Source organism: Idiotropiscis lumnitzeri, chromosome 15 (assembly GCF_059441095.1).
Source record: "Idiotropiscis lumnitzeri isolate Australia: NSW breed Sydney's pygmy pipehorse chromosome 15, RoL_Ilum_1.0, whole genome shotgun sequence".
Classification (NCBI taxonomy): domain Eukaryota; kingdom Metazoa; phylum Chordata; class Actinopteri; order Syngnathiformes; family Syngnathidae; genus Idiotropiscis; species Idiotropiscis lumnitzeri.
Window position 1 is genome coordinate 5,805,279 of NC_142405.1, and position 13,059 is coordinate 5,818,337.

At 45.0% G+C, this 13,059-nt stretch overlaps 1 protein-coding gene across 1 annotated transcript in view; it reads left to right on the forward strand.

The window, feature by feature from the left end:
* The first annotated feature begins 314 nt into the window (after nt 1-314).
* Nucleotides 315-13,059, forward strand: part of coro7 (coronin 7) — a 66,055-nt gene continuing 53,310 nt past the window's right edge. The window contains exons 1-7 of the mRNA XM_088317039.1: nt 315-568; nt 1,671-1,767; nt 2,099-2,179; nt 2,338-2,408; nt 2,603-2,789; nt 2,965-3,041; nt 6,386-6,436. Coding sequence (XP_088173165.1) covers nt 509-568; nt 1,671-1,767; nt 2,099-2,179; nt 2,338-2,408; nt 2,603-2,789; nt 2,965-3,041; nt 6,386-6,436 — 624 coding nt within the window. The 5' untranslated portion in view covers nt 315-508. The remainder of the gene's footprint in view (nt 569-1,670; nt 1,768-2,098; nt 2,180-2,337; nt 2,409-2,602; nt 2,790-2,964; nt 3,042-6,385; nt 6,437-13,059) is intronic.

Genomic DNA, 13,059 nt, shown 5'->3' on the forward strand with positions numbered 1-13,059 from the left:
AGATGTTCAAAGACCTTTTATGACTCAAATTTAAGACATTTATGATCTTTGTATTGTTATAATTTAAAGATGAAAATATATGAGAATGGTTGTTTATACATTCAAAGACTCAAACGTATGAGTAGGCCTTTAACATTAAATGTTAAATTAAAATTTCTATTGACATTTTTCCGGAAAAAATAAGATTACGGTCAATGCTCTTAAAGTACTGCGTTTTATGTCTAAAACTGAAAATTAACGCATTGAATCCGACAGTAAAACGAATGAAACCCAATTATCCGAGCAGTCATTGAACGCCACAAGAGCAAACACCTCGCTTGCACGCGACCGTTGCAAACTTAACTCCTCCCGCGCGCAACGTTCCGCGTGAGGTGAAACGAGCGAACCTCAGCGCCGGGCGGCACAACCTGCGCTGTCAGGAACACTTTGGCGTTTACACAGCCGCCGCTTTCTTCGCACGAGCGAGAGCAGAGACACCCGGAAGGCAACGACACCTCAAGCGGCCACCATGAACCGCTTCAAGACGTCCAAATTCAAAAACACCACTCCAAAAATCGCCAAGAAGGATGTGAGTAGTCGATTAGCTTGTGGTGTCTGCTTGTTTTGTAGCATTAGCATCGCCGCGAAATGTCACTAAACTGTGTTGTGTTGTGTTGTGGGTGGGTGGGTGTGTTTGGTAGAAACGCCTGCCTGCTTTCTTCTGTTTAACTTCTTGCATTTGGGAGACAACAACTCACTATAACCCACTAGTGTTCACATCTACCGGCTAATGCATTTTTTAAATTTAAAATACAGATGCAAAGCAGGCTCCATTAGCATCCTGCCGCCGCATATTTTTCATGACAGCACCGCATTTGCATGCGTTTTGGAAACTGATTTATATCAAATTGCAACGCCTCCAGCTTCCCTCGGCGCATTATATAATCGTGGCTGTGAAATCCCAGGAATGTTCAGGAGGTGTTGGAGAATTCCTCCAATCAATGCAGGCCAACTAAAATACAGCAGGTGGCGCTCTGTTTCTGCTGCTTCTGCTTTTAAGTCGCAAACAACGTCAGGAACGCGCAGCAATTCAAAGCAAGACAAGTCCAATTCTTTTAAAAGGAACCGAAACACTACATAATGGACGAATGTATGTAATCCTACTCATAAAAGTAACAACATGATCAGTGCATGTGGATGCATCCATTCACGAATTTATGAAATATTTTTTGAAGACCATAGATTCATCTACATACACACATAATGCTGCATATTATATAAATAAAAAAATAATGCAAGCAAATGTTTTTGCAATGTGCACTTCCGCAACACTTTGCTCATCCACAGGAACTTCAGTGTCAGCTCAATCCTTCCTGTTTCCTTTTCATTTTGTTGCATTGAAACTTTTTCATGTAGTGCCCTAGAGCCCTTCGGTTGTGGTCTTGTGCAGGAAATTTCACTCTAGGGCAACCTTGAATGCGGTGTGGCAAGCCGCGCACGTGATACTTGCACCTTCAAAGCACTAATAGGACTGAATCAAATTCTTAATTCCACCACTATCAACTCGTAATTTTAATAAAACATTGCTCTGCAAAAACCCGATCATGTATCATGTATGTACTTTTACTCTTGTCACATGACATGCACCGGTTCTAATTGAGTTTCTGTCACATGTGACTCGTGGCCTCCAGGGATGGATCAACAACGTCCGTGGCGGATCCTTCACCTGCCAGGGAAACCACATCAAGGCGAGCAGCAAGTTGGTGGCGTTCAACACAGAGCAGGCTGGTAAGAATTACTTTTGGACCTGTTAGGGTTTTTTTGTGTCCAAATAAATCTCCTTAACCGGGCACGACCCTGTTTTGCCAGTCAGTCCCCCGCCCTCTGGCCGTGATCTCGGTACCGTTTCGGCCTGGACCCTCCGGCCTTTTCCATAAAATATTCTGTTCTATTCTATCTTTTATTAATCGAACCCTTTTTTTAAAAATTTGTCACCCTCCGCCCGCCGCAACCAAAAATGGGCGTCCGGACGGTCTGCCCAGTTGTGAGAAACACGAAGACATAGAAAGTGGATGAGAGTCAAGGAGCACGCTTGAACCTCATGATGATGTGTTTGCAGGAGGCGGCATGTTGGGCCTGACGTCTGTGAAACCCGCTGCGGATGGAAAATGGAACGTCACCCAAATCTCCTGCCATTCTGGTACTTTTCATCCCCCCAAAAAAACCTCAAGGCGATATGAAGCCTTTCTTTGCAGATTAGCGTTAGCGATTGACTTGGCTGTTTAATTTCACACCTCACGAGTGGGAAAACATTCCAGACAGACACTGTGCACATTTTGTGTCCCCTTCCTCCATCAGATCTGGTGACCGACTTGGACTTTTCTCCATTTGATGAGAATCTTCTGGCAACTTGCTCCGCGGATGAAAAAGTGAGCGTCTCTTTTTCCATTTCCAGACCTTCCGTCGTCCCCCGTCCAGCGCCTGGATGGCAATGCGAGCCACCTCTTCATTGTATTTCATTTACAAAAATGATTTTTTTTTTTCAATTTAAGTTTTAGTTATTTCATTAATACAGAGCGGTCAAATGTGCCTAAAGTGACCTGCTGACCGTTTGTGTGCGCAGGTCAAGCTGTGGCGTTTGTGCGAGCCGCAGCTGGAGCAGCCCCTGAAGCCCGAGCTCACTCTCGAACCCGGACGGGGACGGCTGGAGCTGGTGCTCTTCCACCCGACCTCTTCCGGGCTTCTCGCCGTCGGCACCGGCAAGTGCCCGCTCGTTTGGGACACGGACCGCCAGGACGCGCCGCTGGCAGGTAGTCGCGGTTTGTGCGATGTTGTGTTGTGTTGTGTAGCCATCCAGGAAGTAAACTATCGAGACAAAAGTACTGAGACGCTTGGTGGAGGGTTTAAAGTCTGATGACATTGTGTCCCAATACTTATGTCCATGGTGCTGATCAGTTTGGGTTGCACTCTTTTTGTTGCTGTCAGTTCTGGAGGAGCACACCGAGCAGCTGCAGAGTCTGAGCTGGAAACGGGACGGTTCCCTGCTGGCTTCTACCTGCAAGGTGAGCACTACTAGGTTGTGATCCGCTTCTGCGGTACTGCTACTCATCGGCACTTTTGGGTGGACTAATAGGAAATGTGCTAAATTATCCGGCATATGCCAGAGGAGGGCAGCTTTAAAAAAAAACATTTTGAATTTTTACTTTTTTTTTTGTCCACTAGATGTAGCCAGTGAGCCACATTTGTGGAAGCATCTGGCGCTGTCAAAATGTTTGGGTGCTCTATTAAAACGTCATGAGTAATGTCTTGCCTCTAACATGTACTCTACAAAGTGCACATTAGCAATCTGAGAGTAGTTGTTGGAAAATTTTCAAAGTTGGGGGGGGACAAAATCTTATTGTCAGTTTCAAATGATTTGCTTTGACCTCACGTGACTTCGCTTAATTCTCAAAGCTGCAAGAGTGAAAGTCAGGCTGTTTTTTTTTTCTGTGTCCCGTTCTCCAAGGTGTCATCAGGGATTAATCACATCACTCGCAGGGATTGTTAAAATTTTCTTTTACGAGCAGCGTGCAGGAGAAAGAATGGCCTTGAGGCGAAAGTGAAACTTGCGCCTGAGGAACGTTATTAAAATGTTACGAATGGTTCCTAGCAGAGTTGTTGTCATGGTAATGTCAACTAATGGCAAAATCCAGCAAAGCAGGCAATCAACTGTAAATTTTAATAGACGCCATGCTCCAATGAATCGCTTTTTTTTTTTGCAATTCCATTTGAATGCACAAATGTTGCATGTCAAATGGAAGCGTGTATTTTTTTTTATTTTTGTTTGCCGTATTTTCTCAAATTGTGGCTTCCACTTATATAGACGCCGTGCCTCAATTAATCTCTTGAATATATTCCCCCTTTAGGAAAAGTGACTTTTAACAATTTTTTAAATAAATGTAGTGACCTCCGCTTTGATAAATGCTGTCCCCCGATTAATTCCTGTCTTTATCGTCTGTTTTAATCCATAAATCCAACATGTGTATTTTCCCCCCTCAACTAACGTGACTTTTGGCAACTCTTCTTGCCTCCACTTAATTAAACATGAGTGCATCATTCCCTTCCATAAATGCCACTTGCAAATAAAATCCTCCCTTTTTGCCTTCACGCGCCGTCTTCGATAGAAAAACAGGCTGGCATGTGTGAGCTGAGCTCTGGAACGTCACGCAAATGCTAGCAGATGTTGATTGACGGGAAAATGAGTCCCGATGTGGAACTGAGCGACGTGCAATGGTGGGTAATTGCCCTTAAATCGGAATAAACGTCTCCCCCGAAAATGCTCCACATGTGCCCGCATAACAGGTCTGATTGTCAGGCCGATCGCCTTTGTTTGTCTTCGCTGTGACAAGTAACAAATGACCCCGTCCCCATCACGGGTCACGTCCCAATCATGACGTTTAGCCCGACGGGCTAATCATCCTCATCAATGCTACCTGCCCCGCCGTCAGAGGCACCTTCAACAACTCGCCGGCGTAACACGAGTCGAGATCAGAGCTGGCTCGCGGCTGCGGGTCCGCAGAGATTCCCCGCTGTCATTTAACCCAAACGGCCCTTTTCAATCTCTTAAAGCAAATACGGCCTGCGCACATGTGGGGGCCAAGCCCCCGGGTGCCCCCATTGGGTAAACATTGAGAGGAGAAAGGGGCGGGGCATGGAGGGAAGAGTCCTGACGGCATCACAACAGGCCTTGTTTGAATCTCCTGATGAATTATTTCGAACGCTTTTCCAGGCGTGGTTAAGGGCCCGTTCCCGATGGATTCAAATGAGGAAGCGGCGCTTTCGGTTTGAGGTACGAGTGGATTTCTGCGCTCCTTCTACATGGAAAAAGGAGGCGACACTCGAAAGGCATCCCACGTTGCCACTCACCTCCCGCCGTGTAACCGTGGGAGACGTCTGGCAGCGAAGTGTGTTTGCGGCGCAAAGAGAGCGCCCCGTTATTGAACATTGTGTGTGTGTGTGTCTGCGTGTGTGTGTGTGTGCATACAAGCCAAAGTTGTGTACACCGAGCGGGGAAAACTCATTAAGGAAAGCCGGTGAATGAGAGCCTGTCACTTTGGTTAAACAGCTGCTGCTCCTGCACACACACACTCCCACGCACGCACGCACCCACACACACTTTGTGTGCCATAGGGCCTTCGAGTGTGTGTTTGCTTCGCGGACACATCTGTAAGTGAGCGGACCCTCGTCAGAGTGTTTGCGCAGCCAGATAGTCGTCTGAAGATGGCGGACCGATCGCAAGCTTTCATAATATACTTTCTTAAACAGAAAGTAGACACCGCGCCTCAAGTAATTGCCAGGTGCGTCACTTGAATACATAAACGCTGCACATCAAATGGAGGCCTCCGATTTCAGCGGACGGGTCTTTTGGCATCTTGCGAGCCGCTTTTCCACAACTGCTGGACGCCACCAGCATTGTTTTCTTGTATGCATAAACGCTGCCTGTAACGTGGGCGCCTATTTATTTTTTTTTTTCAAAATCAAAAAAATATATGTGGGTGGCCTTGTTGTACACACAAACAAACACAATTGACGTTTTTTTTATGGATTGGCCACGTGAAGGAAACATCTCTGTATCATCCTCTCAAAGAATAACTTTCATTCAATTAAAAAAAAAAAAAAAAACAGTTATCAAAACTCACATGGTGCTTTTTCTGTGAATGAAACGGCATCGACTTCGGGAAATTTGTTGTGCGCTGTTGATTTCGTCCGAGCGAATCACAGTCACACGTGTTGCTGGGTGACACGCGCGTGGCCTGCTCACAGCCTGATCTCATTAGGGTCTGTTTCCTCCCAATCAGCCGACGCCGCTCTCCCATTGGCCGCCGTCATTGATGCAGAATGTGGGGAAGGAGTTCGGCGAGAGGTCGCTTCATTGCTAATAATAAATAGGTGTGTGTGTGTGTGTGTGTGAGATCACACTGATACATGAAGAAACTTTCTTTGTAGTCGGAGGCACGGCTGGGTGGAGCAAAACATGCCTTGAGGAGCCATGAAAAAAACACACGATGAGAATAGTAGACGGGACTGTGGCCAAAAATCGCTTGACGCCCGCCCACGCTCGTAGTTTAAACTCTAAAGGATATACCAACACTATTTAATATCATACTTCCTTGACACCAATTCCAATTTACAAAATCACTCATTTGCAACTTAAGAGGAATGGTCAGGCAAAGCCGGAAGTAATTCACTTCTTCATTTTTTGGGCATTCTCATCCCTACTTTATACTTTTTGCATGCAAGTGCGGAAAAGGGGCTTTCCCCAAATTGTTCCCGCAGCTCAATGCATGCAACTAAAAAATATATCTTTTGCAGTCCCATCTTGTTTATTCTTCTGGAAATTAATTGATCATTTTCATGATCCCTCCAGGACAAGATGCTGCGAGTGTTTGACCCGAGAGCCCAGCTGAAAGCAGTTCAGGTGAGTACCGCTTTTCTGATTGGATATGAGTTGAGCACCTCATTAAAAAGCCGACGCTTCTCGTGTTCATTTTCATGCACAAAACTCTGTGTGAAATTAAACCCAAAGTGGACTCGCCGTTGGCGCAGCCGAATGCCGGCTGGCTCGCTTGCCGAAAAAGAAAAAGTCAAATGTGATATCGTTCATCATCAAAAACACGTCACAGACATGTTATTAAGACACTCGAAAACTGTTTTCGAATGTTTTGAAAATGGATGACGCGTCTGTGTGGCACTTCCACGGCGGACTCGCTCGCCATGGTGGAAAAAGCAACAAGCCCGGTCGGGGTTTACTGTTCCGAAGCGTACTGTGGCGAGCTGAACTTAACTCGGTGGAAATGTGGCTTGTGACTATAATGCACAAAACTGTCAACTTAAAAAAAAAAAAAAAAAAAAAAAAAATCTCAACTTGCTCGTTGGTCTTGGCCGACCAAATCGTGAGTCGCTGAGTCAGCAAACTCAGTCTGCCTGATTTCCAGCCACATGGCTTGATCCCAAATCAAATGGATCCGACGCTCCATCTATTCATTCGCGTCCAGTCTGCTGCTTCTGCTTAGTCAGGTGGCGACTTCATTTTAAGATCTGGCTGAAGGCAGCGCAGGTGTGTGTGCGCGCCCCCACCAAAAGAAGTTGTTGACGCAGACGAATATGAGAAGTCAAGTGATTTGGAAGTGCCGAAGAGCAGGAAGTGTCGGTTTATTTCGGCGCATTCCTCAAGTGCTAGTTCATTCTTGGATGCGAGGATCAGTTCGGATTTTGTCCTTTTCAACCCACAGAGCACTCCTGGAAAGTCTTACCATTGTCCCCCCCCACCCCGGCCCCAAATCGGTGGCTGGAACACTTTTCGGTTTTGTCCCCACAACTGAGGGACACACAAACCATTTGGATCGATTGAAGTCAAGATGATCTTATCTGCTCCGACCACCGAGCTCTCAAAGCCGTGATGAGAATTCAGGCCAACTTTCGCAATGTTTCTTATTTGCCGAGCAGATGCTATCAGCGACCAACAACCGTGGCAATAAAGAGGATATTAGATTGGTCATGTTTTTTTTTTGCCAAGAACTGCCACTAAGATTAAAACGTTTTGGGATCCAGAACTGAGGAAAGGCTGTTCTTGACAAGAATTTAGCAGAATAGCAAAATGAACATTTGTGATGCTGAATTTGGATTATTTATTTATTTATTTATTTAACACTATGCTGTGGTGCCTTGAGTTACGAGTGAGCCAACTTATAAATATTTTCAAGACGTGAGCCATTATGCTAGTATTTTTCTAATTATTTTTTTTTTATTTTTGCAAAATAAAATTAGAGAGCTGAGGACTGTCAGGACAGTGAAGTGTGTCATCTTGCGAGTCTTCAAAAAAATAATAAAATATATAATAATAAAAATATGAAATAATAAAAAATTATAAAATAATAAAAATAAATAATCAAAAATAATTTTAACTGTTGAATTTTCCTGTCAAACAAAACATAAAATATTTTAAACGCGCACAAGTGGAACGGATTAATGGCACTTGTATTCATTTCAATGGCCGAAGATGATTTGAATCGTGTCTTAAGGATTTGAAGGATTTTTGGGTTGATTTCCGTGTTGTTTAATTGGATCGTTTGGCTGTTTGCTGAGCGTTTGATTCCTCATAACAGTGTGCGCTTGAACGTTCAGCGCGCGTTCCTAAAATTATAGGCCTGAAAATACCTCGCATGGTTTTGGTCCGGTGTCGGCCACAAAGCCGTTGATCTGCGGTTGCTGGAAGAAACGGAGGAACGGAGGGACGGGGGGGTTGGAATAGAACCGTTTTTTTGGACTTTTGGGGTCCTCGATTTCTTGTTTTTCAGCCCGAGCTTCTGGTGCTCCGGGTGAGATTAGAGAGGACCACCGACTGGAATAGGATTGGACGACACGAGCGAGTGAAAACGGGGCAGGCGAGCGGTTTGACTTTGACCAAGAAAAAGAAGCAAAACTCAAAATGGCGTCCTTCAGAAGCCAACACAAACTTCCTGGAAGGTGTTTTGGTGGACTTCTCGTCTGGAAAATTACAAACTCCATTTGGAGTCGTCTGTGGTTAACATGTCGGTAACTTGTTATTAATTGCGTCTTGAATTATGCCTTTCAGAAGTGTGTGTGTGCTTGAGAACAAAATTGTTGGTCGAATATGCCGACACTGCATTTTGTGTACGGCAGCACAATGAAGCACTTTGTGCCATGAATTGAAAAAAAAAATGAAATGTCTAAACTGAGATGCTTTAAAAAAAAGAAAAAAAAATCACTTACAAAACAACGTGAATTTATGGACTGTATAATTGCAAAGCGTTTTTCTATTTCTTGACAGCTACGCACGTTTTCGGGAATGAAATCTACCGATTTGCTTTCTGGCCGTTTGTGTACGAGACATTAGGAAGCAACTTTTGCATCCATCACGCTTAGTTTAAGCGCTTCCGTCAGTGTCGCGTTTCACTAACACGCTCAACTGCAGCGAGCTTTTTAGCACTTGACGGCGCCTCTCAGATATCATCATCTTGACTTCATTTTTTTTTTTTTTTTAAGTACAGCGACCGATCATATTTCAAAACCAAATCCAAGGAAATTTGTCCTCGCAGTTATTTCCAATAGACACAAAACCGTATTCCAATGAGCACTTCCCAGCAAATATCTACCTGAGAAATGTCAGTTTTTACCGTTTAAAGTTAGGCCGAATGCTAACGCTAGTTTAGTGATGTCGACACTCAGCGCTGTGAACTTGTATGAGGAAGTCATCCAAGAATCGCCGACGACTCATTTCCAGATTCTTCATCAAAGTGTGCATGCACACATTTGTACTTGATTAAATGTTCTTGAATACTTTTATGAGGACAATTAAGAAACAATGAGCGTGTTAATTATTTTTCAAACGTTGTCTTTAATCGGTTGGGAGAGTCTCTGAGTATTCTTTGATCGTTGTTGTGCAGAAAAGTGACTTTGAAGTCAATTTTTTGGGGTATTTGTGACACCTCAAAGCTAGAAAACAAGAAGAAGACTGAGCAATGCCTTTTGACGGCCAAATAAAAACGTATTTACAGATTTTACAGTGGGACGCTGACGCCAGTTGTTTTTTTCTACATCGTCGCCATTTCACTCCGTGAAAGTTCATCCACAATCCGTCAAAAGTTTTAACGGGAATAATTTTAAGCTCCAATTTGAAGTCCATTTCTCAAAGTCCAAAACTGTTTCAGTGCAGTCTGTTCTGAAAACTAATCTTACGTTTTGACGTAATCCCGCGACCGTGTCAAATATCAGAAACGGGGTCGGTCCAATGCGTCCAATCGGCATCTGAACTGGTCAGTTAACATCTTTGACTGATAAAGTGCGCCCGCTTCATCGCTCGCTTCATCTCTTGGAATTGGCAGCGAAAAGGTCAAAGTCATAAAGTGACGAGGACGCTCGGAAAGGCTTTTGTCCGCGTGCTCCGACTTTGGGTCATGTGGGTGCACGCCAGCTGGCCGACGTTTGTGTGTGTGTGTGTGTGTGTGTGTGTGTGTGTGTGTGTAGCCTCGTTTAAATATTGGCTGCTCCTCGTTCGTTCCTAATTTAGGGCCCTGCGCACATGTGGCTGACGGCTGGTTGCAGAGATGCTCTTTCCGAAGGCAGGACTCAGCAACGTGAATTTGAACCCTTTCCAAGTGTCAGGCGCACACTTGCGGCCAACGTCACTTTTTTTTTTTTGCAAATTGTGGATGCCATGACTGCTCGGTGATTTACTGTCACGAAATAAATCAAATACATACGATCTGCTTGGCGCATGAGCTCATCCCACAAAGTGATGACCCGGTTTCCGCAGTTTATTTCCTCATCTTCAGGAAGGGGGAAAGAAATGAATCACAACATTGACGTGATTGTCGATGTCAGTTCCACTTCACGCTTGGGCACGTATTTGCGTCGATCGCAATCATCTCTGTGATTCTTATCCAAACTTTGCACCTCCGGGCGGGATTTCAGGAGCGGGAAGAGTGTCTCCGGCTCCTCCGCGCTTGGTGTCAGTTGGCTTAATAATGATGAAGTTTGTGGTGAGGCAACGACGTCTTCATTTTATTTTTTTTTTTGGGCTTCGTCAGGATTTCATCTTTTAAGGTCAGATTGTGACTTGAAATGATGGGGAAAGTCATGCTACTGAAACGCAGAACTGAGATGTTCAGAGGCAGCCAGTTTTTGGCAGAGTTTCTCGCCGTGTGACGTTTTTCCATGAAAGGAAACAAATGGCATTGCAGACCTAACGTCCACACGTTTTAAAACGTGCGCTTTTCCTTCATTATCTAAAAAAACTCCAGACCACCGAAAATGTCCGCTTTGAACTGCGCTCTTTAGAAAGTCTGCCAAGTGTGCTGTAATTCCTGCTTTTTGGGTTCGTATCACGTATGATTGTGGAAATTTTACAAAAAACGCCTGCAAACTATTTTAATGTTTGTTAAACTTCTCATCAAAATGCCCGGTTGGATTGTTGTCAACTTATTGTGCTTGAGTCAATTCAGCACCGGCGGTAAACACTCACAAAGATTCAAAGTGGAGTGAAAACAACCTTATCAAAACATGTTTTTTTTTTTGTTTTTTTTTTGCAGACGTTGTAGAGGGAAATAGAAATTGTGATGTAGTGCAGCTGCGGTCTTTCTGAGGTTGTGAAAGTAGGACGCAGGTGTTCATACCTGCATCGACGGTGACTGATTTTTGGCAGTCAAAGAAAGTGGGCGTACGATAGTAGAAAATATGAGCCAAGATACCCTCAAACCTGGCTTGCTTTTTTTTTTTTTTTCCTTCCTCCTCCCCAAAAGTCAAGCCTTTCTCCAAGTTGTGGTCTCGTAATTAGTTTACACTTGACGCGGCCGACGACATGCATCTCCGTCGTCATCACACGAGGTTGTTGGGGCGGAGCTTTGATCATGTGAAGCCCCTCCGATGTGGTCAAACGAGTTCGGCCAGCCAACTTTGTTATCCGTGATGGAAAAATAATCACGAGAGGGCTTGGTTGGGCAAACTGAGGGGCTTCGTGGTCTTTTTTTTCAACAGTGTGGCCGTGATTAAGTGAGCTCCACCCTCGCCGTATAAAGAAGCTAGCCAAAGAATCGTGTCTTTGTTCGGTGCAGAGCCGGTCTGGCACGCAGATTTTCATCATCTCCAGGTGTCGCGGATCTGGCCCACTTAAGAGCATCTCTGAACGATGCGCTTACCGCAGTCACCATCAAACCTCCCCGGAGATGATCCGAAATGCAATACAGAACTCATCTGGCTTCCAAGTGCTTCTTTTGGACCAAAATGTCGAGTTCCTGGAACACGCTTACCAGGAAGTTCATATAGTCTTCTGATTCCGAGCTTGGCCGCTTTTCCCCCAAGCGTGTCCGCTTCCAGGAGGCACACTGCAGTCTGTTCAGTCCACGCACAGACCGGCGCAGTCGGGTCTAATGTGGGCCACACGACCCGTTTAGCGCCGTGCTTCGAGAATGGAAGCCTCTGACTGGATTGTCAAGCTAACACGGAGCACAAATTCAGCATTCTGATGATCTAGAAACAAGTTAGCCCCAAAAAATAAACCAATCCGGTGAAAATAATGCTTAGAAAGCGGCCTATTCTCTCTGTCCTGTGTGCTAAGTTCCGATCCGAAGGAATTTGTGAATCTGAGCTTCTGACCTTTTGTTATGTGAGAGGTGAAGGTCAGACCACAAAAAAAAATTGAAAAGAGGTACGAGGTGGGCTCAGCCACCAACCAGTCGCAGTGGGCCATTCAAGTACAATTTGAAGTCTTTCATTCAAGTTTTTGCTTTGTGGGAGTTGCGCCAAAAAATAAATAAATACAAAAAAAAATTATGTTTCCACTCCGGAAGTCCAAAGCCAAGAGTCAAGCCCGGAACCGTAGAACTACCAACCAAGATTGGACCACCGTAGCGCACTCCATTTTGCCCCCTGTTCACTTTCGTCTCATTTCAATTGCTGAAAAACAGCAAATGTGCAAAAAGCTCTCCTGGAGATCTCATTGCGGCCGGAGTCTTTATTTAACCGGGAAATCGGTCGCGTTGGCGCCGCACGAGCCCTCCCCGGTGGCGCCGGGTCTCGTCTCGTGCGAGCGCAACTACAAAAACAAAAAAGCGCAATGCGAAGGCAAATATGCCTCCTAATGGCATTAACAGCCCTCGCCATGAATTCAAGAGCTTCCGATGCATTCACGTTTTTTAACGTCACGGTTCAAACAGAAGCCGACTGGAATGAGGCGCTCAAGCTCACGACGTCGGCGCATATTGAGCACATCAGAGCGCCTTCTCACTTTCATGCCATTCCAGCTGCGGCCGTCAGCTTCATGCGTCCAAGCTCATTTTAGGGACGGACAAGAGTAAGTTTAGCACAGACTGAAAGTTGCTCCTGGACTTTTTTTTTTTTTTTGATAAATAGCCGTCGTGAAATCCAAATCCAAAGCGACCGAGGGCGGTCCAGGAAATGAAAACATAAAACGTCTGCTTTGATTTGCTCTCTGCCGTCTGTTTGCCACGGCATGTGTCTTCTAATATTCCTGATTGTGAACTGTAAGGCCGAAACCGAATTGTAATGGACCACGAAGACAAG